The sequence below is a fragment of the Nothoprocta perdicaria genome, unplaced genomic scaffold (genome assembly GCF_003342845.1).
Source record: "Nothoprocta perdicaria isolate Ctin4 unplaced genomic scaffold, notPer1 scaffold_4, whole genome shotgun sequence".
In the NCBI taxonomy this organism is placed as follows: Eukaryota; Metazoa; Chordata; class Aves; order Tinamiformes; family Tinamidae; genus Nothoprocta; species Nothoprocta perdicaria.
The window spans coordinates 9,070,959-9,096,581 of NW_020455643.1; the positions used below are offsets into that span (position 1 = coordinate 9,070,959).

Here is a 25,623-nt window from a genome sequence, read left to right on the forward strand (position 1 = left end):
GCCCCTGACCCCGCCCGTCTCTTCCAGACTCCCAAGAACCAGATGAAGCAGAAAAAAATGGCTCCCCCCCCCAAGAAGGTGGAGGAGAGCGAGGAAGAAGAGTCCTCCGAGCTGGAGGAGAGCAGCGGGGAGGAGGTGAGGAGCCCGCAGCGCCGCCGAGCCGGGGCAGGGGGGCGAAGTTGCCAGGTTTGGGGGGGTACATGGGGCTGTGAATGGTACCGGCTACTTCATGTATCCATTAACTCTAGCGGAAGAATAGCCATGACTGCCCAAGGGAAGTGCAAGGAAAGAGGTTAAACTGGCTGCTCTGTGCACTTCCAGAGCTTGGAAGGGCTGCTTCGATCTTACAGCTCCTTCCAGCACTRACAAGCAAGTGAGCAAATAAAACATCTGGAAGGACCTCAGCAACTGCTGCTCTTCCGTTTTATGCCCAAACTTTAAAAAAGTGCTCGTTTTTCTAAGATGTGTAACTGCACAAAAGAATATGTTAAGATTAAAAATTTGAGGYTCTAACATGCTACCAGAAAAATTACAGGAAACTAAAAGATGCTTGGCTGCTGCAGCAGTTGTCCAAGGCGTAGCAAAGCTGCTTTTGAGTTTTACTGAGCTAACAGTAATTTAACAACTAAGCAACTCAGTCAAGTAAGTCTCTTARAAGGCAACTGTAATCTAGCAAGTATCCATGTATTTGCAAGGCTGCAACGTTGAAGTAGCAATACCAAGGTATAGATGCAAAGATATGCAGAAAAAGTACAGGTGTGCAGAGAAAGCAAGTGTGTTATTTATTGGCTATATGGTGTTTTTTTGCTGAGTTCCCTTTGCTATGAGTGTGGCTGCATAGCTCTCCTTGCCTGACAAGGCATAACGACCTTTCTTTGTCACATTAAGTGTGAAATCCCTTCAAAGGAGCTGCATTTTAAAGGTTCTGCRCCGACTTGATGTTTCTTTCAGATGGTTCCTCAGAAGAAACAACAGAAAGTGGCAGTTACCCCAGCCAAGAAGGCTGCAACCCCAGCCAAGAAGGTTGCCACCCCTGCAAAAAAGGCAGTCACACCAGCCAAGAAGGCTGTGGCCACTCCAGCTAAGAAGGTCGTTGCCCCTTCACCTAAAAAGCCCACTGTTGTAGCCAAAGGAGCGAAAAATGGAAAGAATGCCAAGAAGGAAGAGAGCGAGGAAGAAGATGAAGACGATGATGAGGATGAGGAAGACGATGAGGATGACGAGGATGAGGAAGACGAATCTGGTAAGTTATTCCTAGAGTGTGTGTTCATCTGAAAAGCTGATTACAGTTTGTTCAGCCTGGTGGCTGGGTAAGTTAACAGTTCAGTGTGTTTTAGTGCTCGAGAGAGAGTTTGATTATTGAAATGCGAAGAGTTAGTGAGTTTTGCAGGAGAATTTCTTGGACTCCACCTGTATGGTGCAGGGTGTGAAGCCTGTTCTAGTTATTGTTCTCTGAACTTTTGTTTAACTGGGTTTTGACAGAGTGCTTGGCTGAGTTTGAAGGTTGAGTGCCCTGGGTGAACACTTAACTGCTCTATTGCAGATGAGGAGGAGGAGGTAGTRCTGCCAGTGAAGCCTGCAGCCAAAAAGCCTGCAGCTGTACCAGCCAAAAAACCTGCAGCTGTGCCAGCAAAGCAGGAATCTGAGGATGAGGAGGATGAAGATGATGACGATGAGGAGGAGGAAGATGATGGTGTGTATAAGAGAAAGCTTGGTCATTCTCTTAAAAATACACTTTATAGGCACTATAAGGATAAAAATGCTTTCTTATGCGGAGACGCAGAACTCTTAGTTTGACATGAAGTTTTGTGCCTGGTTTAAGAAATGCTTTAGTCTTGAGCACGCTCAAAGTTTGATACTGAACTCTGAATTTCAGAGTCCGAAGATGAGGCCATGGACACGACACCTGTTCCAGTAAAGAAACCTACTCCAGCAAAGGCTACTCCAGCTAAGGCTACTCCAGCTAAAGCCATGGCAGAATCTGAAGATGAGGATGAAGATGAYGATGAGGAAGATGAGGAAGATGAAGAGGAGGATGAGGAAGATGAAGAGGATGAGGAGAGTGAGGATGAAAGTAAGTTTAAAAGTTTTGGTGAACATAGCTGTCCATAATAATGGGAAGCATCTCTGAACAAACGATTTTTGTCTAGTTTTGGTCTTTGAGGTGGAAATAAGGAGTAGTTGCCACAATYGCACAAAAAGGTCTTGTGCATCTGCATAAAAGCTAATTGTGTGCTGATCCACCATAGAAGAGCTGTGGGGTTTTTTTTGTTTGTTTTTTCGTGTGTGTGTGCGCGCGCAGGTTTTATGCTTTGAATCCAATCTTTTGTTTCTTCTCCAATCCAGAACCTGTCAAGGAAGCACCTGGAAAGAGGAAGAAAGAAATGGCCAATAAAAGTGCACCAGAGGCCAAGAAAAAGAAAACAGAAGGTAGGTTGGTGTGGGCTCATCAAATGCTCTCCATAGTATTTGCAGATTTTTAGGGCTTGTTTATTTTATACCGGGATSTTGGATGAGAAGAGACCTAAGTGACATGCTTAGATGTTCAGGGTGTTTTTGCCAGCACAAATGATGATTTTAGGGGACTTAATACTGAAACATGATGTAACTCTAAGCAGAAACTGATGTGCTAAAGGTGTCTGCAATAGGTCACTTTCCAATAGGTCTGGCTGCCCTACAGAAACTCAAACTTCTTTCTTTATTTAAAGGCTCTTCAGCTTTCTCCCTCTTCGTGAAAAATTTGTCACCAACCAAGGATTATGAAGAACTGAAGACTGCTATCAAGGAGTTTTTTGGCAAGAAGAATCTTCAAGTTACAGAAGTTAGAATTGGTTCTTCCAAGTAAGTTCCTCAAAGTGCCGGGATGCTTGCATGTTCCTCTATGGAAGCTGGAAGCAGTGCAGGACATGTGCAGGACTGGTAGGGTATAATGTTTCCAACAGTCACTTCAGACAGAACATCCCAAAAAAGTGAAGCTGCTGCTGAAGTACAGAGCTCTTGCATCCTGTACAATTGCTTTGCTTCTCTGGGACATTTAACTTTTTTTTTAATTAACAATTTAATTTGACCAGGCCTTTCTGGTCAAATTGTTCTGATACTAGAGCCGATYGGACCAGATAATAAATACATTATTCCTCTTGCAGACGATTTGGCTACGTAGACTTCTCATCTGCTGAAGATATGGATAAAGCTCTTCAGCTGAGCGGAAAGAAGCTCATGGGTTTGGAGATCAAACTGGAAAAAGCAAAGAGCAAGGAAAGCCTTAAAGAAAATAAGAAAGGTACGACACAACTCTGAATACGTGTAGGCGTTGAGGAAAGAGGCTGTAATAATCAGTAGCTGTTAACACTCAGCTTAGGGCATACCTGCAACTTGGGCTCTTTGACAAACTGTTCCTGAGTAGCTTCTCTGTATGTTTACACACAGAGATGCCAGCTCTGACTGGAAGGTCTGTAAAACATAATTTTAAGAAATGATATATACTAGGAATGTGATGAAGAGATGTGATTCTGCCCTTAGCTATGGGAATGACATCCTGACTTGATGCACTTGAGAAAGAGAAATATAATAGTGGTCTATTTGCTTGTCAAAATAATTGCCCTTTTAGCTTCTGAAAAGCAAATTTCCCACGTCTGTCTTTGGTGATGAATTCGTTGTTTTTCTTAATAAACTGTCAGTATTTGAGAGAGATTTTTAGCTAAGTGGTCACATGAAACTAACTCTATGCTTATTTTTCTTTGTAGAGAGAGATGCTAGAACACTTTTTGTGAAGAATCTGCCCTACCGCGTAACTGAAGAAGAGATGAAAGAAGTGTTTGAAAACGCGCTAGAAATCCGACTAGTATTTAACAAGGAGGGAACCAGCAGAGGGTACGTAGCCAAGAGGCCTGTTGGCCGCTTGTTGTTATAAAACACTTAGTGTATTCTGATAAACTCCTGTTCTTTACCTGTCCTGGGAAACCTCCAGGATTAGATGTGCCAGTTGAGTGTGATGTGCCAGTTGAAAGCACTTCTACAATTATTCATAAGCAAATACCTCTTTTGTGGAAAGAATTGAGTTTGTTTGTTTCCTGTGTTCCAGGATGGCCTATGTTGAATTCAAAACGGAAGCTGAAGCAGAGAAAGCTTTGGAGGAGAAGCAAGGCACAGAGGTTGATGGTCGTGCCATGGTTATTGACTACACTGGTGAGAAGAGCCAACAAGAAAGTCAGAAAGGTATTTTTCTATATSTGTAATGATCATGTGTTTGACACTTAAGATTCAATTCCACTTGGTTTTAGAAGTTTGATAGGGAGAGAATTACTTTGGAGGCATTGTTGTTAAGGCAGCAGTGAGGTACCTTTTACCTGTTTGGTACTCATGCCTTTCATGTCTGCGCTGCATGTTTCCTCAATTGGAGGAGGATGACTAGTCCAGGTGCGTAAACCAGTGCTGTTTAGCCTAAAGTGCACACAAGGAGGGTGGGAAGGGCAACATTTATTTTCATTATTGGGAAGGGTGTAGTGAGAGAGACTCCCATCCCTTTCCAGACTTGCACTTCTAATCCTGTGCTTCCTTCCTAGGAGGAGAGAAGGAGACAAAGACCCTAATTGTAAACAACCTCTCATACTCTGCCTCAGAAGAGACTCTTCAAGAACTGTTCAAAAAGGCTACATCCATCAGGATGCCACAGAACAACCAGGGCAGGCCTAAAGGGTATGTTCTGCATCTGTCCCATGTCCCTCAGTTGGCATTATTAAATGACAGTAATTTTTCTTTTGGTACTCCCAGCCTAACTGAAATCTTGCTCTTCCAATAGGTACGCATTTGTAGAATTTCCCACAGCTGAAGATGCCAAAGAGGCTTTAAATTCGTGTAATAACACAGAAATTGAAGGCAGAGCAATCAGACTGGAATTCAGTTCACCAGGGTGGCAGAAAGGGAACACGAATGCGAGAGGAGGTTTTAATCGTAAGTGTTTCCCCGTTTGATCACTTGGTCTTCAGACAACTGTGACTTAGGCTCAATCAGTGCAAGCGTATATCTGCATATAAAAAATAGGGGCATGGCAGACCTGTGGAGTGCAAGACTTGCTTTAGAAATGCTAGTGCTGGACATGATGATTGATTATCTGAAATGCTGATGAAACTATTTGCAAAGTCCTCTAGATAGTCAAGTGCTGATCCAGCAGACTTTATTTTGTCCTCTTAACTCCCTTTTTTAAAAGTAAGATACTATTTGGCCTGAGTTGGTCTGTGAAGGTGTCTTTGACCTAAGGCTCTAATAGTAGTCCCTCAGAAGTTCAAAAACTTCCTAAAGGCAGCCCTGAACAGCTAATTCATGTGAAACACAAACCAAACCCTTTAACAGCACCATAARTTGATCTAACAGTCTGTGATGTAAATAGATATTAAGTGATCAATAGATTCCTTGCTCAGACTTTCCCTAAATGGATTCTCTTTCCACAGAACAAAGCAAAACGTTGTTTGTCAGAGGCCTTTCTGAGGATACTACAGAAGAGACGTTAAAAGAGTCATTTGAAGGCTCTGTAAGTGCTAGAATAGTCACAGACAGAGACACTGGATCATCTAAAGGGTATGTTAAACCTCATCTGGGATTCTTTCCATTATTTAATTTACTTCARTTGTAGTTCAGGGTGTCTTTAATGTTTATGCAGGTGATTCTCTGAAACCAGTGAAGTGCATGGGATTAGAGAACAAGCTTAAAGCTTAGATTCACTTGTTAGTGGATTTGCATGTGCTCATCTTCTCTTTGAGCTCCTTCCTGCCAACAAATCCATGGCAGCCTATGGATTCGCACGAGAAGAATATTAACTGTTCAGTATTGGCAATCTCACACTGTGGCTCCATGAGCTGTGGTTCGCCATCGCTGTTCAACAGGTCACGCGTTCCTGGTCACTGGTGGGATGATGGCAGAGTTGCAGGGTGGGCTTGTCTAAGAGCTTATTAGCAAGTACTTGCAGGWGAACCTGTGGTTTGTGGATCCTTGGGAGGCTGACTGTTATCCCACTGCCTAGGTTTGGATTTGTGGACTTCAGCTCCCCTGAAGATGCCAAAGCAGCTAAGGAAGCCATGGAGGATGGAGAGATAGATGGAAACAAAGTGATCCTTGATTTTGCCAAGCCAAAGGGTGATTTTCAACGTGGCGGCGGCTTTGGCGGCGGCTTCGGTGGTCGTGGTGGCAGAGGCGGCAGAGGAGGAAGAGGTGGATTTGGTGGCAGAGGTGGCGGCAGAGGATTTGGAGGTAAGAAAATGCAGAAGCCTTCTCTTCCCGGGGTATGATCAGGCTTCAGTCATGCTTGAGAACGTGTTGGTGTCCTGCAAGGCCCTGGGTGTGAATTTGCTTTGTYCTGTGCCAGAATGGGCTTGGACGGGCAGTGGAGTCTGTTTAGGGACAATGTGTAACTTGCTTCTCAACCTGGTTTTCTTTTTAGGTAGAGGAGGTGGCTTCCGAGGAGGCAGAGGAGGAGGTGGAGACCACAAGCCCCAAGGAAAGAAGATAAAGTTTGAATAAACTTTCTCTCACTTTCCTTCCCTTTCTGCTCTCTGAGACTATCTGAAAGGACTCCGGGGGTTTTTATTCTCCTTTTATCTTGGCGGAGCCTTCGGAGGACATTCCAAGATGCGAAGCAGTACTGTGAGCCACTTGGAAGAAACAATTTTCATTTCAAGGAAGACATAGCAAGCCCTTTTGACTGCTTGCCTATTCAAACGAACTTTTAAAAAGAAATGAGTGATAGAGATGTGGGAATTTCCCCCTTGTCTGTGAGTTGTCTTGAATTTATAATGTTTTACCCATGTACAAAAATATTTTTTTTCCTATAAACTTCTGTAGCATTTTTTGCTGTAAAAATGCAGAATGTTTTATCATTTGTGCTTCAGCACCCTGTCTTGGACAGATTAAAGGACCTAAACTGGTTCGTGTCCCTTGTGCGCCACTCACCAAAGCAGGGCTGTGAGCCTTGGTCCGTGCCTGTTATTCTTCACTCTCCAAGGTCTCCACTTCCACAGGCTTCAGGYCCCGCTTGCTCAGGGCAGCCTCCCGGTCCTCGCCTGGTGCTTGAGCTTGGACCTGCTCCCAAGGGGCAGGGAAAGAGGGGAGAAGGGTGTAAGCTGCCTAGCAGGAGCTTTCTTGGAAGGGTGAGAATAGAAGGTGCAGCTGTCCTCTGCCCATTACAGCTGTAGGCAACTCTTGTTTTAAGGGGAGGGGAAGAAAAATAGTGTTTTGTGTCAGGCTCTTGGGCCTTCTCTCTGCCTTCTCTAAAGGTTTCAGCTCATTTGTCTCAGCATTGGCCCTAGTGCCCCCTCTCCTTAAGTATGTTACCCCCCTGCAGCTTAAGCTGCCTCAAAGAGGCTCATGGCTGCTCTCTGGCCCCTCACTGTCTGGGGAACGGGCAAGAAGTTGAGGGCTTGGGATGCTTTTTGGGGACACTCGTGACCTGTTCTCTTGGAAGCGGGAGGGCTGCTGCTGGGGTGGCTCCATAAGGTGATGCTGTGGGAACAGAAACGTGGGACAGCCACTGTTTGAGGTTAAATCCAGCGCTAGCTGCTACCCTGTTAGTCAACAGGGTAGCGCGCCTGGCAGCGGCCACTGACCCTCAGCCTCCCTCGAGATCCTCAGTAGCAGGTGGTGGCTCCATCGCAGCGCGGGGAGGAACAAAGGGGACCACGCAGGGATCCTCGGGTGCTCGTCCAGGTACTTTCTCCCGTTCATCCTGAATCCCAAAACCAAGCCGCTGAAGGGYGGGAGAATAATCCTTGCAGTTGTTGTCCAATGAGCTACCCCTGCTCGTGCATTCAAGTGAGCCGTTTGGCATCAGCCATTTTGGAGCAGGTGCGCCGGCCCACGGCAAATGGAGTGCGCAGCGCTAGGTGGCAGCCGCAGCCCGGCCTCGCCGCCAGGCCTCACAGCCCGGCCTCGCTGCCCCGTCCCGCAGGTGGCAGCCGCCACCCGGCCTCGCCATGTCCCGCAGCTGCTGGCCAACAGGCGCTGCTCCCTTCGGGTGTCGCTCCCGGCCTTTGGAGCGGGTTCGGCCTTACCGGCCCCTCCGCAAGGCTGCGCCGAGGACACTCCTTGCTTAAAAGCCCCAGGATGGGGGGGAGCGAATGGGTTTTCCCCCATTCAGAGGATGTGAGTCGAGGCAGGGAGCCCAAGGGCTCTGGAAGGTGCCAGGCCCCAGGCCGGGGGATTTAGGGCAACCGGAGCTGGGGAGGGAAAGGACCTTCCCTCGGTGCCAGTCACCTCCTGCGTGGTGTGTCCTGGTGCCCTGTGCAGATGCAGTCAGGGCTCTGCAGGGCACTGGGGACATCAAAATTCACCCGATCCAGACCAAAATCAATATCTAGTTAGAWACCAAGATACCATCTCCATCTCTGGGAGCTCTCAAGGTTCATCACCCAGGGTTCGGTGCGATGAGGGGGACACTGCTACAAGCCACCCATGGTCTTTGCCACTAGAGACAGTCCTGGGTGTCCCATTYCCCATCCCGTGCCTCAGTTTCCCTGATCAAAGACTAAGGTGAGAGTTTGGGTTTTCCTCTCCCATCTTCTCTTTTCTTTCACTTTGTTCAGCTTTGTTTTCAACCTTTATTTAGAAACTAGAATATTCACCAAATCTACAAGGTTTCTCTGTCCAGGTCCCACCAGGTGGAAAGCAGCAGGGAAGGGTTCACGTGCGCAGCCCGGCCCAGCGAACGGCAGCGGGACGCGGCCGCCTTTCCTGTACCTGATCAAAGYGACAGCGGCTCCGTTTTGGAAAACAAGGTGCCAAAGCGGCCGCCGGGCTCCGCTGCGGCCGCTCCGAGCAGCCCGCAGCGCCTGGCCGCCCTGGGAGCTCCTGCTCCTCCTGGAATCGGCAGCCAGGCGGAGCGGCCGGTGGCGCGAGGAGCCGGGGGGTGGCCTGGCTGTTTTTGGCTGCTTTGTGCCCCTTGTTTGCTTTCTAACCTGGGGAACATGCAGGCGCGGAGCAGCAAAACAGGCACATTTCCAAAACACATTAAAAAAAGGAGAAAAAAAAAAAAAAAAGAGGAAGAAAAGGCACTGCACAGGGGGACCTTTGAGGTAGTAATTAATTTTTTTCCTTCAATGCCTGGCACCAGAGAGAGCGAGAGAAGGAGAGCAGCAGGAGGGCCCACGCACATGGTGGAAGGGAGGAGGAAAAGGGCAGCATCTCCCATTGCCTGGCTTGGTCCTTGGCTGCGTCCTCAAGAAGCAAGTGCTGCAAGCGCCTAGGAAGGAGCAAAGTGGGTGCAAAATACCAGGCCCTGCTCTGCATGGCGGAGAAGCACCAGTGCAGCCCCGGCAGGGCACCCTCGGCTGTTCCCACCTGCTGCTTCAGCCACAGACCCGGCTMGTCCCTTCCCCTTCCCTGCCAGGAAAGGAGCAAATCCCTGAGGAATTTCAGCTGGGCACGTCCCTCCCCGTGCCCTGGGTGCCGCCAGCGTATGGGGCCCTCTGCAGCAGACCCACACGGGCTGGTTTGCCAGCTCGGCCCCTGGGAGCGCTGGTGCCGGGGCAGCTGCAGCCTCCAGGAGAGCCAGGCTGGGGCCGCATCGATAAAACCCCACATGGAGGAGAAATTGGGGCAACCACTGCAACTGCCTGTGACTTGCGAGCAGCAGGGGCTCACGTGCTTGTGAACCGCTCAGCCCTTGGAGGAGCAGCTTCCACAGGCAGCCAGACCCTGAGCATCCCCGAAAACACCCACGCCGCGTCCCTCCCTTGCCCTTGGTGGTCTCCATGCTCCAGTGGGGACAGTACCCAAACCTCTCCTCCCCCTGCTCTCTTTCTCTCCCTTCATATTGTGCTAGATATTTTTTTTTCCTTCTTTTTCAGCAACCCCCAACCCAGCTGGAGATGAGCAAACCACGTTACAGTACAGGACCAAACACTGTGGCCACCCCTGCCCGCGAGCACAGGCTCCTGCCCTCCTCATCCTCCAGAGAGCTGCCCCTGAGGAGCTTGTGCCGCAAGCCGGGGCTCGGCCCGGCGCGGAGCAGGGCTCAGCCACCCCGGCCCCCTTCAGTCCCAGCTCCCCACAGAGGCTGAGCTAAAGGATGTTGAGTTTTCTTGAGCACGTCAAGTTACTGTGGACCAAGTCCCACATTTGGAGCAAGTCTGGGGGCAGCAGTTTATGAACCACCAGCATACTCCGGAAAAAACACGGCTCCTTGTTCATCTTGCTGTTCTTGTTCTTCACGATGCCAAAAGTTTTGAAGCCCTCGTGCCCRATTGGTGATACCTTGAGGACCTCCAAGCACATCCCTAAGAAGACATCGTCGATGGGGTACAACTCCAGTGTCTCCGAGGTCTTGTGCAGCCTCTTGGCTAGGGACCCATCCATGATGAAGCCTCCACCTCCTGCGTAGGGAGGGTAGTTGTTTTTGTTGTAGAGGGCGCTGGGAATGTAGTACTTGTTCTCCTTCTTCCGGATGGGCTTGGCCTTGTAGAGAACGTCCCCTACAAAGAGGTCCTCTCCCTCTTTCTTGTCCTCCAGGAACTCGAGGATGTTGTCGGGACTCACAAACACGTCGTCGTCGCCTTTGAAGATGTAACGGACGTTGTCGCAGTAGATGTTCAGCCACTTGAGGAAATGGACCTCTTTGAGGGTGAGGTTGAAGAAACTGTCCAGGAAATCCCACTGCAAGATGTCCCCATAGATGTGGTTCTCGTAATCCAGCAGTTTCTGGTAGTTGGCTCTCTCCTCCTCCTTGGAGGCTATGCCCAGCAAGAAGAGCGTCCTGATCTTCTTACCATCCACCTCCTTCTCCTGGCCCCAGGTCCTGCGGATGGCCTCGCGGCGGTCGTGCTGCGTGATGATGGACTTGACTACTATCAGCAGGTAGACGTCCCCGGTGCATTTTTCGGGGTGGTTGATGAGCATGGGGAAGTAGCGGCAGTGYCGATAGAGCAGGAACTGCTGGAAGTTTGGCTCCAGCCCTTTGAACCAGTCCACCTTGCTGAAGTTCTGGTTGGCCGAGCAGTTGGTAGTGGTGATGTCCCAGGATCTTGAGTGCTTCTCTGCCACCCTTTCCTCCTCCGTGGAAGGTTTCTCCTTCTTGCTCTTCCAGAAGGTGCTGGTGATGGAGATGGAGAAGGCGCTGTCTCTCTTCTGAGTTTTCAGGGGCTCGGGCAGGAGCGGGTCTTTCTGCTGCTGGCCCTGCATGAACTGGCTGGGGGCSATGCCCCTTTGCAGCACCGTCACCATGATCACCAGCAAGAAGGACAGGCAAACCGTTTTGTAGATGGTCTTCTTCCTAAAGAGACAACACGAGTCAGTTAAGGAGCAGAAACCACGGGCTGCAAAAGGCTGGTCTGCAAGAGCACCTTCTGGAGGGATCGTGGGATGCTCCTCATCTGTGCCCCGTCCCCTTCTGGTCCCACCACAGCTTTGTGCATGGTGCTGTGGGAGACTCCCATGTGCGTTCAGTGCAAATTTCAGTTTAGGACAAACACACACCAAAAAGAACTATTTTCTCTGCAGAAACGTTAGCTCTGGGAGACGGCTGGGCTTCCTGCGGCCCTGAGCTGGCCTCACGGACAGCCCAGGACCGAGAAAGGACGTCGGGAGCAGCACAAGGGGCATCAGTGGATCAATTCCAAACAGCAGCTCAGGGTCAAAATCTGCCGTTTGAGATGCACTTGGAGGGTCAACAGGGAAGAGACGAGAGCTGCACATCCCACACACGTCAATGGGTGTTGCTGGGGTGCAGCTGGGGTTTGGGTGACCCATGGAGCTGCTCTAGTGACCGTCATGGATTTGCTTCCCATGAAATATCACCCCTGTCTCCCCCACAGCCCAACACAGGGGGTTTTGCCTTGCTGATGCCTCCGGAGAGCAGAGGAGCTGCCCGCTCTGCCCGCCGGCCTCCCGGCGCTGGCTCCCTCCCCGGCTCCCGCATCCGCACCAATTTCCTCCCTCCAGCCGCCTCGGGCCGTCTCCCCATGCAAATCCAGGCCGGGCAAAGCCAGAGCAGCTGGGCCTCTGCGTGCCGAGCAGGCTGAACATGTCAGCCCAATTAATTTTCAAATAGCCAAAAAAAAAAAAAGAAAAAAACACACACACACACACACACATATATATATATATATATACATATATATGGTTCCGTTTCCTTCTCCTTCTCCTTCAAAAAAGTCTCCATCTTTGGAGATCTTCTTTAAAACTCACTTGGATGCAGCCCTGTGCCATGTACTCCAGGTGACCCTGCATGTGCAGGGTCTTCCTATATCTATCTATCTATCTATCTATCTATCTATAAAAGAATATATATTATATATAGAATATATATATTATTTTATATATATATTATTATTATATATATATATAAAAGAATAAACTTCAAACTTCAGCTCTGCGAAGCTGCTGCAGCGCTGGGGAGCTGGACGCAGCCTGACACCTGCTTGCAGCTTTGGGGCCGTTTGCCCCAAGTTGTATCTTTTCCTTTGGTTCTTTTCCTGCAGCACCCCAAGAGATGGGGCAGAAGAGCCCCCGTGACACCGGCAAGAGCCACTCACRTGTGCGAGTTTTGGGGGCAGGAAGGTGGTTTTATTTTCCCCACCACTTTTCTCTCTTCKGGAGCGCTCTGAGAAACGAGAGCTGGTTACAGCCGGTGGCTCCTCAAACTGATGGCTGCTGAGTTAAATAAGGATTCAGAGTGGGGAGAGGAGCCTTGGCTGGTGGGCCCTGCAATCCGGGACACCCTGGAGCTGTCCCCGAGGGCAGGAGACAGTGTCACCCTCGGCCACCACGGCCCGAGTGCCAGGGCTCCGACGAGAGGGAGCAGCAGCTCCGGGTGCTGCAGCCTCCCGAGCACAAAGACTTTTCTAGTCCCAAATTTACGTGGGAAAACCGCGCTCACTAGCATGGAAATAAGCAATTACAGGCGACCGGCTGGATATTCTCCGGCGGGTTTTATACGCGGCCACTCAGCTGAGACTGATGAGGGAGCAGCCCCGATCCGATCTCGCCCTTCCCTTTAACCCCCTCGGGGCTGCGCCCAGTCCCCCAGGGCCGAGCGCCCCGGAGCAGCCACCGCTGCCGCTCCGGTCCCGGCAGGAGCCGCTGCCYGAGGAGACCCCTGGGATCCCCCGGTCTCCATGCGGAGCAGGAGCAGGGATGGGATAGCCTGGCTGTATCGGGGAGCACGGCGGAGGTGCCAGCCTCCCYGCAGCTCCCGAGGGGATGGGAGCTCCTGGGTCTGCTCCTGCCCACCCCAACGGGCACCCATGGGTGATTCCTGGGTCGAGACAGGGAGTTTACAGGAATAACAGGGAATTATAGGAATAACGGTGGGTCTCCTTTCAGACTGCGGGTTGTTCTACATGCTCCATGGCCAAAATCAGTGCAGCTGGTGCTGAGAGCACTTGGAAAGGGGTCCTATCCCGCTCCTGCCTCCTCTTCCTGCCTTTTCTCCACCAGGAGAAGCTCAAACACCTCCTAGAGAGGCAGCTGTGCCACCGTCAGCACTGCCCGGGGCTCTTAAATACAGCCCCGATCCCAGGCATTTTCCCTCTCGGTGGTGATGCTGCAGGCAGGAGCAGCCCCAGGAGACACGGAGTCTCCAGCCCCACTCCCTGGAGAGGCTCCCACCGGCTTCAGATGTGCACAAAAACCGCTTGGATTGGCCGGGACTGCCGGTGGACTCGGCTTTTCCCAGCGCCGCAGCTGGACCCGGCCGCGAAGCCGCGCGAACACAGAGCCCCTTCTGTGGCCGTGCCAGGGCTGGGGCACCGTGTGGAGCCGCAGCGGGAGCACGGAAACCGCCCCAAAAAGCGGCCGGGCTCGCGGCACGGCCGGGCGGGACGCGGGCGCAGTGCCATGCCGGGCAGGGGCAGCCGGAGCCCCGCACGGCCCTGGCAGCATCCGGAGGCTCCGGCCGGTGGGAGCATCGCGCTGGTGCCGGCACCCACAGGCGGGAGCCACAGAGCCCTCCTCATCCCTCCGCGTTGGGGCAAAATCCCCTTTCCCAGCCTGTGTCCCTGCGGAGGAGGGAGATGGGTGGGATGGGGACCCTCGGCCTCCCCGGGGCTCCCTGCTCCGTGGCTCCGTATGGAGCAAAAGGCACCGCTGCCCGGGATGCGGGGCGCCAGGAGGGCAGCGGGAGCCCGCACCCGGGCTGAAAGCAGGATTCGGGATGGACGTGGGGCCCCGTCCCCAGCCAACACTCACCACTGGAACATGCTGGAGCCAGGACGTGCGGCGCCGCTCCCCGCTCCTGCCTGCAAACCCTGCTCTTCACTCTGCCCTCTTCCTTTTCCTCTTTTTTTTTTTTTCTTTTTCCCTTCTCCCTCCCCTCTCTCCGAGGTGGAGTCTAGAGGGATGGCACAAGCAGGTAGCTTTAACTCTTTGCCTGCCCTTCCACCCGCTGCTCCCAGCCTGGCCAGTGGGTGAAAGGACCCCTCAGTGCTGGCAGGGAAAGGGGGCACCAGGGTTTAGGGGTGTCCCCCAATTCTTCCTGCTGGGGGCACCCCTGGGAGCTGGTGATTAGGGGGATCCCATCTGGAACCCATGGGGGATCTTCTGGAATGAGGAGGCAGCTTGGGGTGCACTGGCCACGGCCAGAACAAACCACAAAGCGATCCTGTTCATGGGGAGGAGGATCCCCATGCTCTCCGGGGGAGCAGCCCTGGCAATTGGGATCTGATTCCTGGAAGAGGGATCTGGGGCTTTCCTGCCACCCCCTGACCCCAAGCAGGTCATTTGACAGTGACAACCCCCCACTCACCACCCCTGTACCCCCAGAAAAAAAAAAAAGAAAAAAAAAAAAAAAAGGAAAAAAAAGAGCAAATTCCCTGTTTTGACCATGCATGGAGCTACTGAGATGTGCCCGTCATCTCCGATCCGAGCGCAAGGCCTCAGCAAGACCTGGCTTCCTTGGAGCAATGGACCRACCCCTCCCTGGATCCCCAGCTCACCTGGGACCCCAAAAACCACCAGGACCCCCCCGCTTGCCGCTGGGGTCCTGCCAGCACCGCAGCAGCCCCGGGCAGGGGGGCAGCTCCCTGGGCACCTCCCCACGGCGGGACAGGCTGCAGGGACAGCCCAGGGTGCAAAACCAGCCCCGGTGTTTCTGACATCCCCCTTCTGTTGCCTTCCCAGCCCCGAGCTGCCCACATCAGCCATGGAGCCGGGCTGGGAAGTGGGATTCCTTTGGGATATTCCCTTTCCTGCCCAGCAGCGATATCCCTAGGCACTTCCCCTCTGTTTCACAGCTTGAGCAGATCCTGGGGTACCAGGAGGGCTCATCCCGCTCTGCTCTCCACAGGGGAACGACGCTGCAAACGGGCCTGGGAATCCAGGCCCTCCACTAAGGTTTGTGCCGGGCAGGAGGCACCAGCAGAGAAGCCCTTCATTTTGCAAACAGATCCAAAGGGAAGGAGCAAAACCCTCCGTGAGCAGCCGGGCAGGGATGGGGCTCTCCAGGGCTCCGCAGAGCCGCTCGGGGCAGGAGCGGAGCGGCGTCGCCGCGAGCAGGAAGCTTTGCGAGCGCTGCTGTCGCACGGCAGCGGCCGCCACAGCTGCTTCCGCGCAGGAAAGCGGCCGCCCCGCGGGGCGCCCCGGCTTCCCCGCGGCTTCCGACCTGCGCGGCGGGCTGCGGCTCGAATCCCCCCGCKCTGCAGCCAGGCCCTGCTCCTGCCTCCCCTGGCGCTCGCCCGCTGCACGGGGGCCTCGCAGGCAGCCAGGSCGGCGAGCAGCAAAGCGAAGGCTGCCGTGGGCAGCCGCACTGTGTGGTGYGGGACCCGCGGGGACCCGGCCTTGTTTTTGCTTTCTGCTTTCARGGCTGAGCTTTACACGGCGTTTTTTACACTCACTGCGCCCTCAGATACGAATCATTAGGACAAAATGAAGTTTTCAGGCTCATCCTTCTCTGATTCAGTGATACGTGCCGGGAAGGCACCAGGGCAGCCTCGCCGGGTGCCCATGCCACGGGCGCTCCATGGAGGAGCCTCCTCTCCCGCCCTGCTGCTCCCAGGGCATTCGCCAGCGCTCCGGGCACCRGCGGAGCCCCGGGGGAGCTGGCAGGGCCCTGAGCTCCTCATTGTTCATTGTGTGGGGCGCCGGCGCGGGGGGCACCGCCAGCCTCCCCGGGGGGCTGAGTGGCAGCGGCGCCCCCGCTCCCTGCCCGCATCCAGCCCCTTCCCATCCCYGCGGGAATCGGGCAGCCCTCCCGGCAGCGGCCAGGCGAGCAACCTGGGGGCACAAGATCCTCCCACAGAACAAGGGCCTGACCCAGCTCCCGGGCACCATCTAGGGCAAAAAGAAAGGGAAAAGACCATGTCAGGGCCAAAATGGTCCATTTAGAGGTTGTCAAAGCAAACCACAATGCGCTTTTTTTGTTTCAAGAAGATATTTTTAAATGAAAATTAAGCCTGAATTTGGATGCTAAAAAAGAAAGAACAAAGTAAGTTTCTGGCGGTTTTCATTTTATAGAGAGGTTATGCAGTCCCAGAAGAGGGGCTCATGGCAGGTTGACCCTGCCAACACTTTCCCACCAATGGTTTGGGTTTTGTCTCCCTGGGAAGAAACCTGACCCAGTTTCTTTAAGTTTTTCCATTTCCTGACTTTTCCAGCTCTGAAAATCTATACAAATTATACACGTACAGAAGCAAAGTCTCACCTGCTCCCGCGGCACCTCCTGGCTGCCCCATGTGAGCAGGCACCTCGTGGCCTGGTGCCTCCCTAATCCYCTGCTCCAGCGTCACCTCCGAGTGCCCCGAGGGCCCGTCCTGGGCCTTGGTGTGGGAGCCCGGTGGGGAGGAGCTGCTGGGAGCAGGATGGGGCATCCCGGGGGAAGAGACGGGCTCGGCGGGTGCCTGGTTTCGCCGCTGTCCGCCCCGGGTAGCAGGAGGGCAGCTGAGGCCGGGCAGGACGGCGCTGCCCTGCGAGCTCCCGCAGCGTCGCAGCCGCGGGCAGAGCYGCCGGGCACGAGGGAAGGGCGCCGCGCTCACCGCGCTGCGCCGGCCAACGCTCCGTGTCTTCCAGCAGTTATGGCAGTTAAGAAGCCACTGGGGCTTTTCCTTGTTAAACACACACCGTTGAGGCTGGAGCTGCGGGTGGGCACCGCGAGGAACCGGGCGCTGCTCCCGGGCACGGCGGGGACCGTTGCACCCCYGCGCAGGTTGAGCCGACCGGGACTCGCTGGTCAGGATGAAGCGCACGAGGACCCTGCACAAACATCCTGGAGGAGACAGCAGGGCAGCTGCCCGTGCACATCCCGGGCTGCCTTTTCCTCCACACCCCCTTCCCAAAGCGGGATCACTCTAAACCAGGTACAGGGCCCTGGGCATTCCCATCCCAGGGCTCTTCCCAGYGGATTTTGCCCCTGGGACACCCGGCTCTCCCAGGGAGGCGGCTGCGGCCGCACTGTTGCTTTAAAGGCAGCAGCTGGATGCAGCTGTGACTGCGAGTAACCCTCGCGCGCGCCTTGCCCTGCGCTTTGATGCATTTTCCAGCGGTTCCAGAGCTGCTTGGCGGCAGCGCACGGAGGAAACGGGACTCGCGCTGGCGGGCAGGGAAGGGAGGGGAAAGGGAAAACATTTCCCCYGCCCGCAGCACAGGGTGAGCCTGACGCCACTGAGCCCAGCTCGAACCCTGCCCGGGAAAAGCGGGTGCTTGGGCCAAACCCTGACATGGGGCTGGAGAGCCTGGGAATGGCCAGGAATGGCTGGGAATGGCCGAGTGAGGCTCCGGGACAGGCAGTCCTGCAAGGGCACCTAGGGCTGCTGGAAGTTGGAAGCATCTGGAAGTGCCGCTGCTCTGGGGCTGGAGCGGAGAGGCGCCGTGTTTTCTGTGGGGCACTGTGTTTTCCGTGGGGCAGGGCAGCGGTTACGGCTTTGCTCCTGAGTTGGGAGCACGGGGCGGCGCTGGAGGCACCCGAGCACCCCAGGCYGCTGCTCCCCACGGCCCCTGAGCAGCAAGGGCAGCAAAACACGGGGTCCCCACACAGTGCGATGCTGTGGGGGCCCCGTGGGGACCCCGCCATGCACAGAGCTCCCACCGGCCTCACCTGGCCAAGGAGGAGGCACAAGGAGCATCAGGCATCCCGGCCATCCGCCCACAGGGATCATTCTCCATGGATCATCTCTATTCCCGTTGCTTCCAAGCATTTTATCCTTTGTGCCAAAACGTGGGCTCTCCTAGAGCTGCTGCGGAATCTGCCATGACAGAGGCCACCTATGGATGGGGAGGGACAGAGGGGTAAAAAGAGGGCATTTAGAGCATGATGTTTTTCCACTGCTACAACCCCCCCGCTTCCCGCACGGGGCAAAGCCAGGGCTCCCTGGGAGCGGAGAGCCCAGGGCAGCGCCCACGGCACCCGCTCCTCCCTCCACCCCGCACCTGGAGCCRGGGACGGGCTCATCCCACGGGATGGCCGTGCCTGGGAAGAGCTGCCCGGAGCAGCTCAGGCGGCTGCGGGGCCGGGGCAGCGCCCGGACGAGGTGACGGGGACACTCTGCGAGCCCGGGAGCGCTGCCGCCCGCGAGAGCCGTGCGAGAGGAGAGCAGCGGCCGGCACACCCAGCCGCATTCCTGAGGTTTGGTTTCCATGGTGGGATGTTCACCCGACARTGAAGTCATGCTGTGGGCAGGGATGGCCACCGAGTTAACGCATGGATCCAGCTCCTTCCCTGATTCAGTCAGCCCACGGCTGCAGCTCCGCTCCTTTGCCACTAAATTTTCTGCTGTTGCTGCACTGACTCAKCTCCAGCACCTCCAGCAATACGAGGCAGCTTGGTCCAGGCTGGCTCCAGGCACCGGGACAGGTTTAATCAGCACCTCCAAGGGGAAGGATCTCGACCCTTGGTGAAGGGACAAGCTGGTGGCTCACATGTATCCTGCCCACCCATTAATGRTCGAATCGTGCTCCCCAAAGCACCTACCTAAAGGCTCCCACATTGTCCTCAGGCTGCTGCTGCTGGGGACAGGTCAGAAACGTGGCAGCACCGACGTGGCAGCACCACCGTAAGAAGATGCTGCTATAGGAGCAAAGCCTGGAAGATCTGCCCAGCATTGGGAAGAGGTGAGGAAGAAAGGAAAGGAAAAGGCGGATGGAGAGGCAAGGTGGCAGCCACCCGCCCTGGCACAGGAGCAGGTTGCAGTGCCAACGTCGCGCACACGGCTGAGGGGGTTGTCCCCAGGGATCAATGAAGCAGAGAGGTGGTGGAAGAGCTGGCCCCAGGAGGTCAGCCGATAAGCTGATGAGCTGATAAGATTATTCCCTGCCTCTTGAGGGATTTTCTGCAGGTCTGGAGGAACAGGCTGGGTGGCCCAGGGCTCCAGGGAGATGAAGTGCTCTCCCCTTTGCTCAGCTGTTTGGACCCTGTGTGTTTGGGCTGGGGTTATTCACGCTAGAAGGAAATACTTTAGCACGGACCTTCAGCAAAGAGTGACCTCTTTGCAGTCCAGCCAGCTGAAACTCCATAAAAATGCAAACCCCTCGGGACACATTTCCTTACCGGAGCACTTTCCACCCACACTTTTTCTTTGGTGTTCCCTGTGACCTATCTGTCCCAACCCCCAAAGGCCACAGACCCAAGGATGGACACAAGCAAAAAACCCAGGGGTCCTCTTCTCTTGTCACAAGCAGATGGTGCCTGTGCACACACCAGCTTCTCTCATACGTTGCTCCAGGAAGGAGCCCGACGCCTCTGGAAGACAGATGGGAACAAGCTCAGCCACAGGAGGAACCTTTCCAGCTCCAGGCACCCCTGGAATCAGGGCTACTTGCATGGGCTCAGCCTCCCAAACCAGGAAATCTTGCTGGGTTTRGCAGGTTAGGGTCAACAACTGTTTCAACAACAACTTGGATTCCTCCATTCCAAAGGCTCTTGCTGTCGCCCTTTGCTGCCTCCCTGCAAGCTCCGGCCAGCTCCTGCCTCTCCTGCTCCCTGGTATGGGGGAGAGAAGCAGCAGCACCAACCTGGTGGCCCGGGTAGGGGGGCTGAGGCATTGCTGCGGCTAACAGGCTTCCCGGGAAGCAGCCCGCAGCACGTGCCACCCTCCTCATCTGTTGTTTCCAAATACCCCTTCTCATCGAAACTTTCCCCACCTACACAAAGGGTTAAGTAAGACAAAGCCCAGACAAAACAACTTGTCATTTCCAGTCCATCACTGCGTTTCAGATGGACTCAGAACTTCCCATGCCTGTGCTTAAACTTAACTGGAAAACCCACCAGGAATTCACCTCACGACTGTCCAAACCCACGGGCCCGAGCTGCGGTGCCACTGAGAAGCCGGGGTTCCTTGGGGGCAGGCGCCGAGGAGGGGACAGGCCACCTCCGGGCCTGGCGGGGCAGGTGACAACCTGGGTGATGCCGGGGCTGGCAGCGCCTGGACGGGCATCATCCAGAGCGGGAAGCAGCAGCCAGCACCACTCTGACTCCCAGCCCAAGAAAAACAGCGGGTGCCGCCACGGTGCCTTCCTGGCCGGGACCGGCCCCGCGAGCGCTTCCCGGCGCGCGGAGCCGACACAGCAGCTCCCCAGAGCACCAGGCACCCCGGGGGGCTCGCCCGGCGCTTCCCAAGTGTGTTTGAGCAGGGAAGGCTGAGGCACSCACCTCAACAGCAGGCAGACCTAGAGCCCCCTCATTCCCACCCCCTTCCCTGCACACACACGCGGCTCCAAAGCCAGGGCCCCTCCAATGCAGGTTCTCGCTCTCATTTCCAGGGCCCTGCTGCTCCCACTCCATCCCAATGATATCGCTGGCGCGGGCGCCTCGCCGGGCCGGGCGGCCGCTGTAACGCGGCTCTGTTTCTGCTCGCGGCGCTGCCTCCGGCTGCCGCCCGGCCGGTGACTCACGCGCCCGCCGCGCACACTGGGCCCTTTCAGCAGCGCTCGCCTCCCAACACTGCCCCAGTCTTCGCCGCTAAGACGCCCCGGGGAATTGCAGCGCGAAGCCCCATCCCCACGCCTCTTCCCAGGCGGGAGGGCTCCGCCAGCTTYCCCGGCCCTTCGCGGGAGCCCGGCCAAGAGGAGACACCAGCCCCTTTGCAAAGAGAGCGGCTTTTAGAGCAGCCCTGCCTGGCGCGCACGGGGCGAGATGCGAGGCRAGCGGCACCCGCTCACAGCCCACGGCCCTTTGAGCAAAGGCCAGGAGTCTAAAACAAACAAATAAATGGATTTGAAAAGAAAAAAAGGATCACAAGCTCCTAACGGGACAATTCTTGGCTCCAAGACACACAACCTACCGGGTTCCTTTTCCTCTCTGCTACCTTCATGGGGCTTTCTCTGAKCCTTCCACACAGCAGGGCTCTGTCCAGGGCTGGAGAGAAGTGGGATTAAGAACGGACTCCTCTGTTCCCTCTCCGGCTGTTGGAGGGGTGGATCCTTCCCATACAAACTAYCCCTCACCTCCAAACACTGTGAAACGTGTTGTCTGAGGAGCTGCTGGAAAACGCGTTGGTGGAAGGGGATTTGGGGGCCAAGCCCAYGTGGAGAGGGGGAGGTAGTCATGCTGACTGCAGGACAGCACATTTCTTTGGCTCCAGCATCAAGCTCTGCTGCCTCAATGGCACCAGGAGCKCCCCAACATCCAGACCTGGATCCCACCTCTCTTCCTGCGCTTGGRGTAGGGCAAGGTCCACGTGTGGGGTCAGGGTGCCCCACGACAGGGTGTCCCCCAGCTGCTGCAGCCCAACACAGGGGCCCTGTGGCTGTCTCGGCCTCTCCAGCCCGGTCTATGCACCGCAATGGGCACAAACCAAAGATAAACTCCTCCCCACTGTGTCACCTTGTGCACAAACGTGTGAAAATACAAAGGCAAACCCAGGGAAAACCCATGCACAAGGTTGAGTATTTCCTATCTAGAAACTCTACTTTTTCTCTATGAATTTCTTTTCCTTTTGCCAAAATTTCCCAGAGACCTGAAAACAAAAGTCACATCATCTCTTCTACAGCAGAGGCAGATGCCAGGGGGGCTGCACTAAGCAAAGCCCAAGGCAGAGCAGAGCAAAGGGCTGATGCTCACGCAACAGGCATCACTGCAGGTCCAGCAGCCACCCTGAAGCTGCTCTCATCTACAAACAGTCCCACATCAAGCCCTGCCCTGGGCTAGGGAGCAGGTCTGCAGGAAAGAGGGAAAACCTACAAACCTGTCTGGAAATAACCACAAGGAGCAGAAAGGCTGGCTCGGAGGCGAGTCCCCATCCACGGCCGGGGTCTGTAATGACTCACTGATAAGCCTCAGTTGCCTCAGTTCTCTGCTTTCTCTCAGGGATAAACAAGAAGATCCTGCAYAGGACATGGGTTTCTTTGTTCAACAAAGGGGACAAGAAAGGAGAAATCTGGCTATCTCTGCCTGAGGAATTCGGTGTCYGAAGGGCTGAGATGTGCATCACAGTCACCTCCCCTTCAGGGCTTTGCCAGGTTTCGGGAATAGTTGCAAGTCTCTCTTTGGCGCATATCTGCGGTGAAACTGCCACAACAAAGCAATATTTGCAGTTTACAGGTCCATAAATAACCTGGGGTTTTGCAATGTCACCCAGAAGACACCCCTGCCCACGCAGCGGGCACGGAGGCCACCTGGAGCAGACACCAGCCCTGGGGACCCTGCGGAGCAGCGGAAACCAGGAGCAGAGCCCACGTGGACAAGGCGCCTCACAGCAAGTGCTGCTCTGTGAGCCTAGGAAGGAAATGAAACCCAGCAGAGCTCTGTCCTGCCGGGCTCCCCTGGCTGCCCCTTGACCATGGGCTGGGGTCATTAAGGGCTCAGGAGAAGGGAGCCAGCGGATGGGAACACTTGGCCCAAGGGAGCAGGGGGGTGTCAGGGATGGGGTGCAGACCCTATCACCCCCCGCCCCAGCACAAGAGGGGACCAGACCCACCGTGCAGCTGTGCCAGACGTTACAGGGCAGAAGCGGGGGCGAGCACAGCGCCGGGCAGACAGGCAGCAGATGAGGCTTCAACACGTGTGAGGACAAATCACAAACCCCAGCATGGCTGAGGTTGGAAGGGACCTCTAGAGATCATCTAGTCCAACCCCCCTGCTCAGGCACGGACACCCAGAGCACGGGGTACAGGGGCGCATTCAGATGGCCCTTGATTGCCTCCGATTGCATCCCTGTCTTTCCAGTTATTTAAGAAATCCCTAGGGATGGGAGCATGTGACCAAAGGTGACAGAGCCACATATTACCTGTCAGTCATCACCTCTACCACGTGGGACTCCTTGAGCCTGGACAGACACCATCGCCCAGACCATGTGGAGATGCGGAACAGGCTGGTGCCTCCATCCACATGGAACCTGGTCCTGAGGCAGGCAGGAGGAGGGGGACATCCTACCCCTAGGCCAGCTCCACATCCCTGGCACAACCAAGTCCACGGACACGAGCAGCCAGGCTGCCCTCTGCTCCGTCCAGCCTCGCGCTGAGCCCCAGCACGGCYGGCAGAGTTATCTCTGCCTCCCTGCAAGGCAAAGATAACCAAAGCGCTATAAATTTCATAGCCAGGAAAGACAGAGATTAGTTTTTCGGTAATCTGGAGACCAAGTGGTATATAGGCAGTGGGAGGGGAGCGGCACAGGATCAAACACTGCATTTATGGAGACTGGGCTTGTCACTGGACCCTGCACAGCCGGGGCAGAGAGCTACAACCTCCCTCCTCGGTGCAGGAATAAACTGTCGGACTAACAACCTGCAGGAACAGCAGCRTGATCAGACGTTGCCGACATAGCAAGGGTTGTTGTGGGGAAAAAGCAACCCAGGCTGTGAGCAGAGCGGCGATGTGTCAGGCCTTGCAGGGAGGAAACATGCATTGTGCTGTGATTTTCCACCCTTTCATCTGTGGTCAACGTAGCAAAGGAAAAATACCATGCGCTGATGTATCCCAGCTTGCAGGGTGGGTTGCACACTCAGCAGGAGAGCCTGAGTCCCAGCTCCCGTTTAACAGATCTTAGCTCAGGCAAAGACAGCCAGGGCCAAGTTTACAGGGACATAGGATTAAAACTTTTGCAATTTCACTGTGAGTCTAACAGGACAGGATGTTGGAGCTGTCCTCCTGCCCAGCTTCCCCTCCAAACCACACGAGCAGGGAAGACAGTTGTCCTGATAAACAAAATCTGTTCCTAGCCCTCAGGGTCACTGACAGAAGCTTTAAACCATGACTGGAAAAGAAAATAAGCATAAGTGATTAATGATTATGTTAACGTTTCAGTTCGGTAGCCAGTCTCAGGCTGTGCTCTCCGAGGTGTCAATGTGCAGGGTTCCCAGCACAGCTGCTCTGGTCATGGCCCTCTCCTTGCAGAGCTCACCCCACATCTCAACAAGGCAGCCCCTCATCTCCACCACTCTAACCATGAGATCCCCACCTCGAGCCTGAGGCAAAKGCACAACTGCTTAGGGCTGGACGGAGTTTGCTCTGTTTTATTTGTTTTCTAAGACACTTCTAAGCTACTAYATTTGCATCGGAGACAACCGCCCTGCACCACTGGACAAAGCTGCTTCTCAGCTTCTTTGCGAGGTTCGAGGAGGCAGTGGGAAAGTTTCCATTCCCACTTCTTACATGGTCATGAATGACTTCAAATGGTATTTCATATTGATTCAATCACTGCACCAGGACTATCRTCTTACTTTTTGCCTGGTTAAGAGCCTTACAGAAATTAAATACTTGTGAAGGTGTGCAAGTCAAACTGCTACTGTTAGATCTGAATCACTCTATTGGGTGATTTCGTTACCCTTGGGTAATGAAATTGGCTGCAGAGCAATTTCCATACAGACTTGCTGTTACATTAGAAATCTGGAGCTTTTTAATTCTTGGGCCTCCTCTCTGTTTCAGGGCACAAGCCTCCACAGAAGGCTGGGAAGAAGCTGAGTTTGGGGGACCTGCTGTTCTGTAACATAAAATCATGACACACAGAAGAAAAGCTCTTCAAAGAACCGATATTCTGCTCTGTAACTTAGGGCTGAAAGGAAGCAAACCAAGGACAGGCACAACCAGCCTGAGCTAGATCGGATGCAACAGCAGAAACGCTCCCGTGCTGAGCTGCTGGGAGGGCTGCACCACCTCCTCGTGTGGTTTGAGGACTGATCCAGCCCCACCGCACAAGCAAACGGGACAGACCAGGGATGCAGCAGGGAGAAGCCTTCCCTGGAGTTCCTCATTACTGGGAGCAAAAAGACCCAGGTCCTTGGTAGCCAATACTGCAGATTTTGTGGCATTTAAAGGTCCCTGGCAGGAACTCCTTTGAGATGGAGCAGATGACTGACCCCACACAGCGTGTGGGCACTTGCACCCCGGCCACTTGCTCCTTTCAGMGCTGAACGACACCTCCTCTCAGACCCCCCAAATATCAAGGAAATAATTCTGTCTGCTTTCTCTCCAAGCCGTGTTCTGCAGCTGGACGTCAGCCTGCGCTGCCATCCACGCAGCTCCTGTCTATGAGTTGGTCTCAGCCTCTCCTCAACCTAATCTTGCTCCTACTCACACCCTGCTTCGGCCACACCACTTCCATGCAAAGCACTCAACCAACCTGCACCATGAAGTCACGGGATCACCCTCCCCTCCGTCATTCCCAACAGGCCTAAGGACATGTTTTCCAGGTACCGATTCCAGCAGGGACAGGGTATTCCCAGTACAAACTACACTCACAGCCCCGAGGAAGGTCATTCAAGGAAACACGTGGGCAATAG

The 25,623-nt window shown here is 54.5% G+C and overlaps 2 protein-coding genes and 3 non-coding genes across 5 annotated transcripts; 4 read left to right on the forward strand and 1 right to left on the reverse strand.

Moving 5' to 3' along the window:
- The first annotated feature begins 21 nt into the window (after positions 1-21).
- On the forward strand, positions 22-6,883 carry NCL (nucleolin). The gene is made up of 14 exons (XM_026045305.1): positions 22-135; positions 952-1,243; positions 1,544-1,693; positions 1,877-2,074; positions 2,347-2,430; positions 2,709-2,841; positions 3,144-3,280; positions 3,744-3,870; positions 4,082-4,215; positions 4,563-4,695; positions 4,799-4,950; positions 5,448-5,574; positions 6,017-6,243; positions 6,434-6,883. The coding sequence occupies exons 1-14, from the start codon at positions 43-45 to the stop codon at positions 6,511-6,513; spliced, it is 2,067 nt and encodes a 688-aa protein (XP_025901090.1). The 5' UTR covers positions 22-42; the 3' UTR covers positions 6,514-6,883.
- On the forward strand, positions 2,562-2,630 carry LOC112952592. Its single transcript, XR_003250433.1, has one exon. It is a non-coding gene; the product is annotated as a small nucleolar RNA SNORD82 (small nucleolar RNA).
- On the forward strand, positions 5,091-5,167 carry LOC112952593. Its single transcript, XR_003250434.1, has one exon. It is a non-coding gene; the product is annotated as a small nucleolar RNA SNORD20 (small nucleolar RNA).
- LOC112952586 lies at positions 5,743-5,881 on the forward strand. The gene has a single exon (XR_003250427.1). It is a non-coding gene; the product is annotated as a small nucleolar RNA SNORA75 (small nucleolar RNA).
- A 3,134-nt stretch (positions 6,884-10,017) lies between the features above and the next one.
- Positions 10,018-14,180, reverse strand: B3GNT7 (UDP-GlcNAc:betaGal beta-1,3-N-acetylglucosaminyltransferase 7). Its single transcript, XM_026045379.1, has 2 exons — positions 14,170-14,180; positions 10,018-11,254 (listed from the first exon to the last, which is right to left on the reverse strand). Exons 1-2 carry the CDS (start codon positions 14,178-14,180, stop codon positions 10,048-10,050), a joined length of 1,218 nt encoding a protein of 405 aa, XP_025901164.1. The 3' UTR covers positions 10,018-10,047.
- Between the last annotated feature and the right edge of the window lie 11,443 nt (positions 14,181-25,623).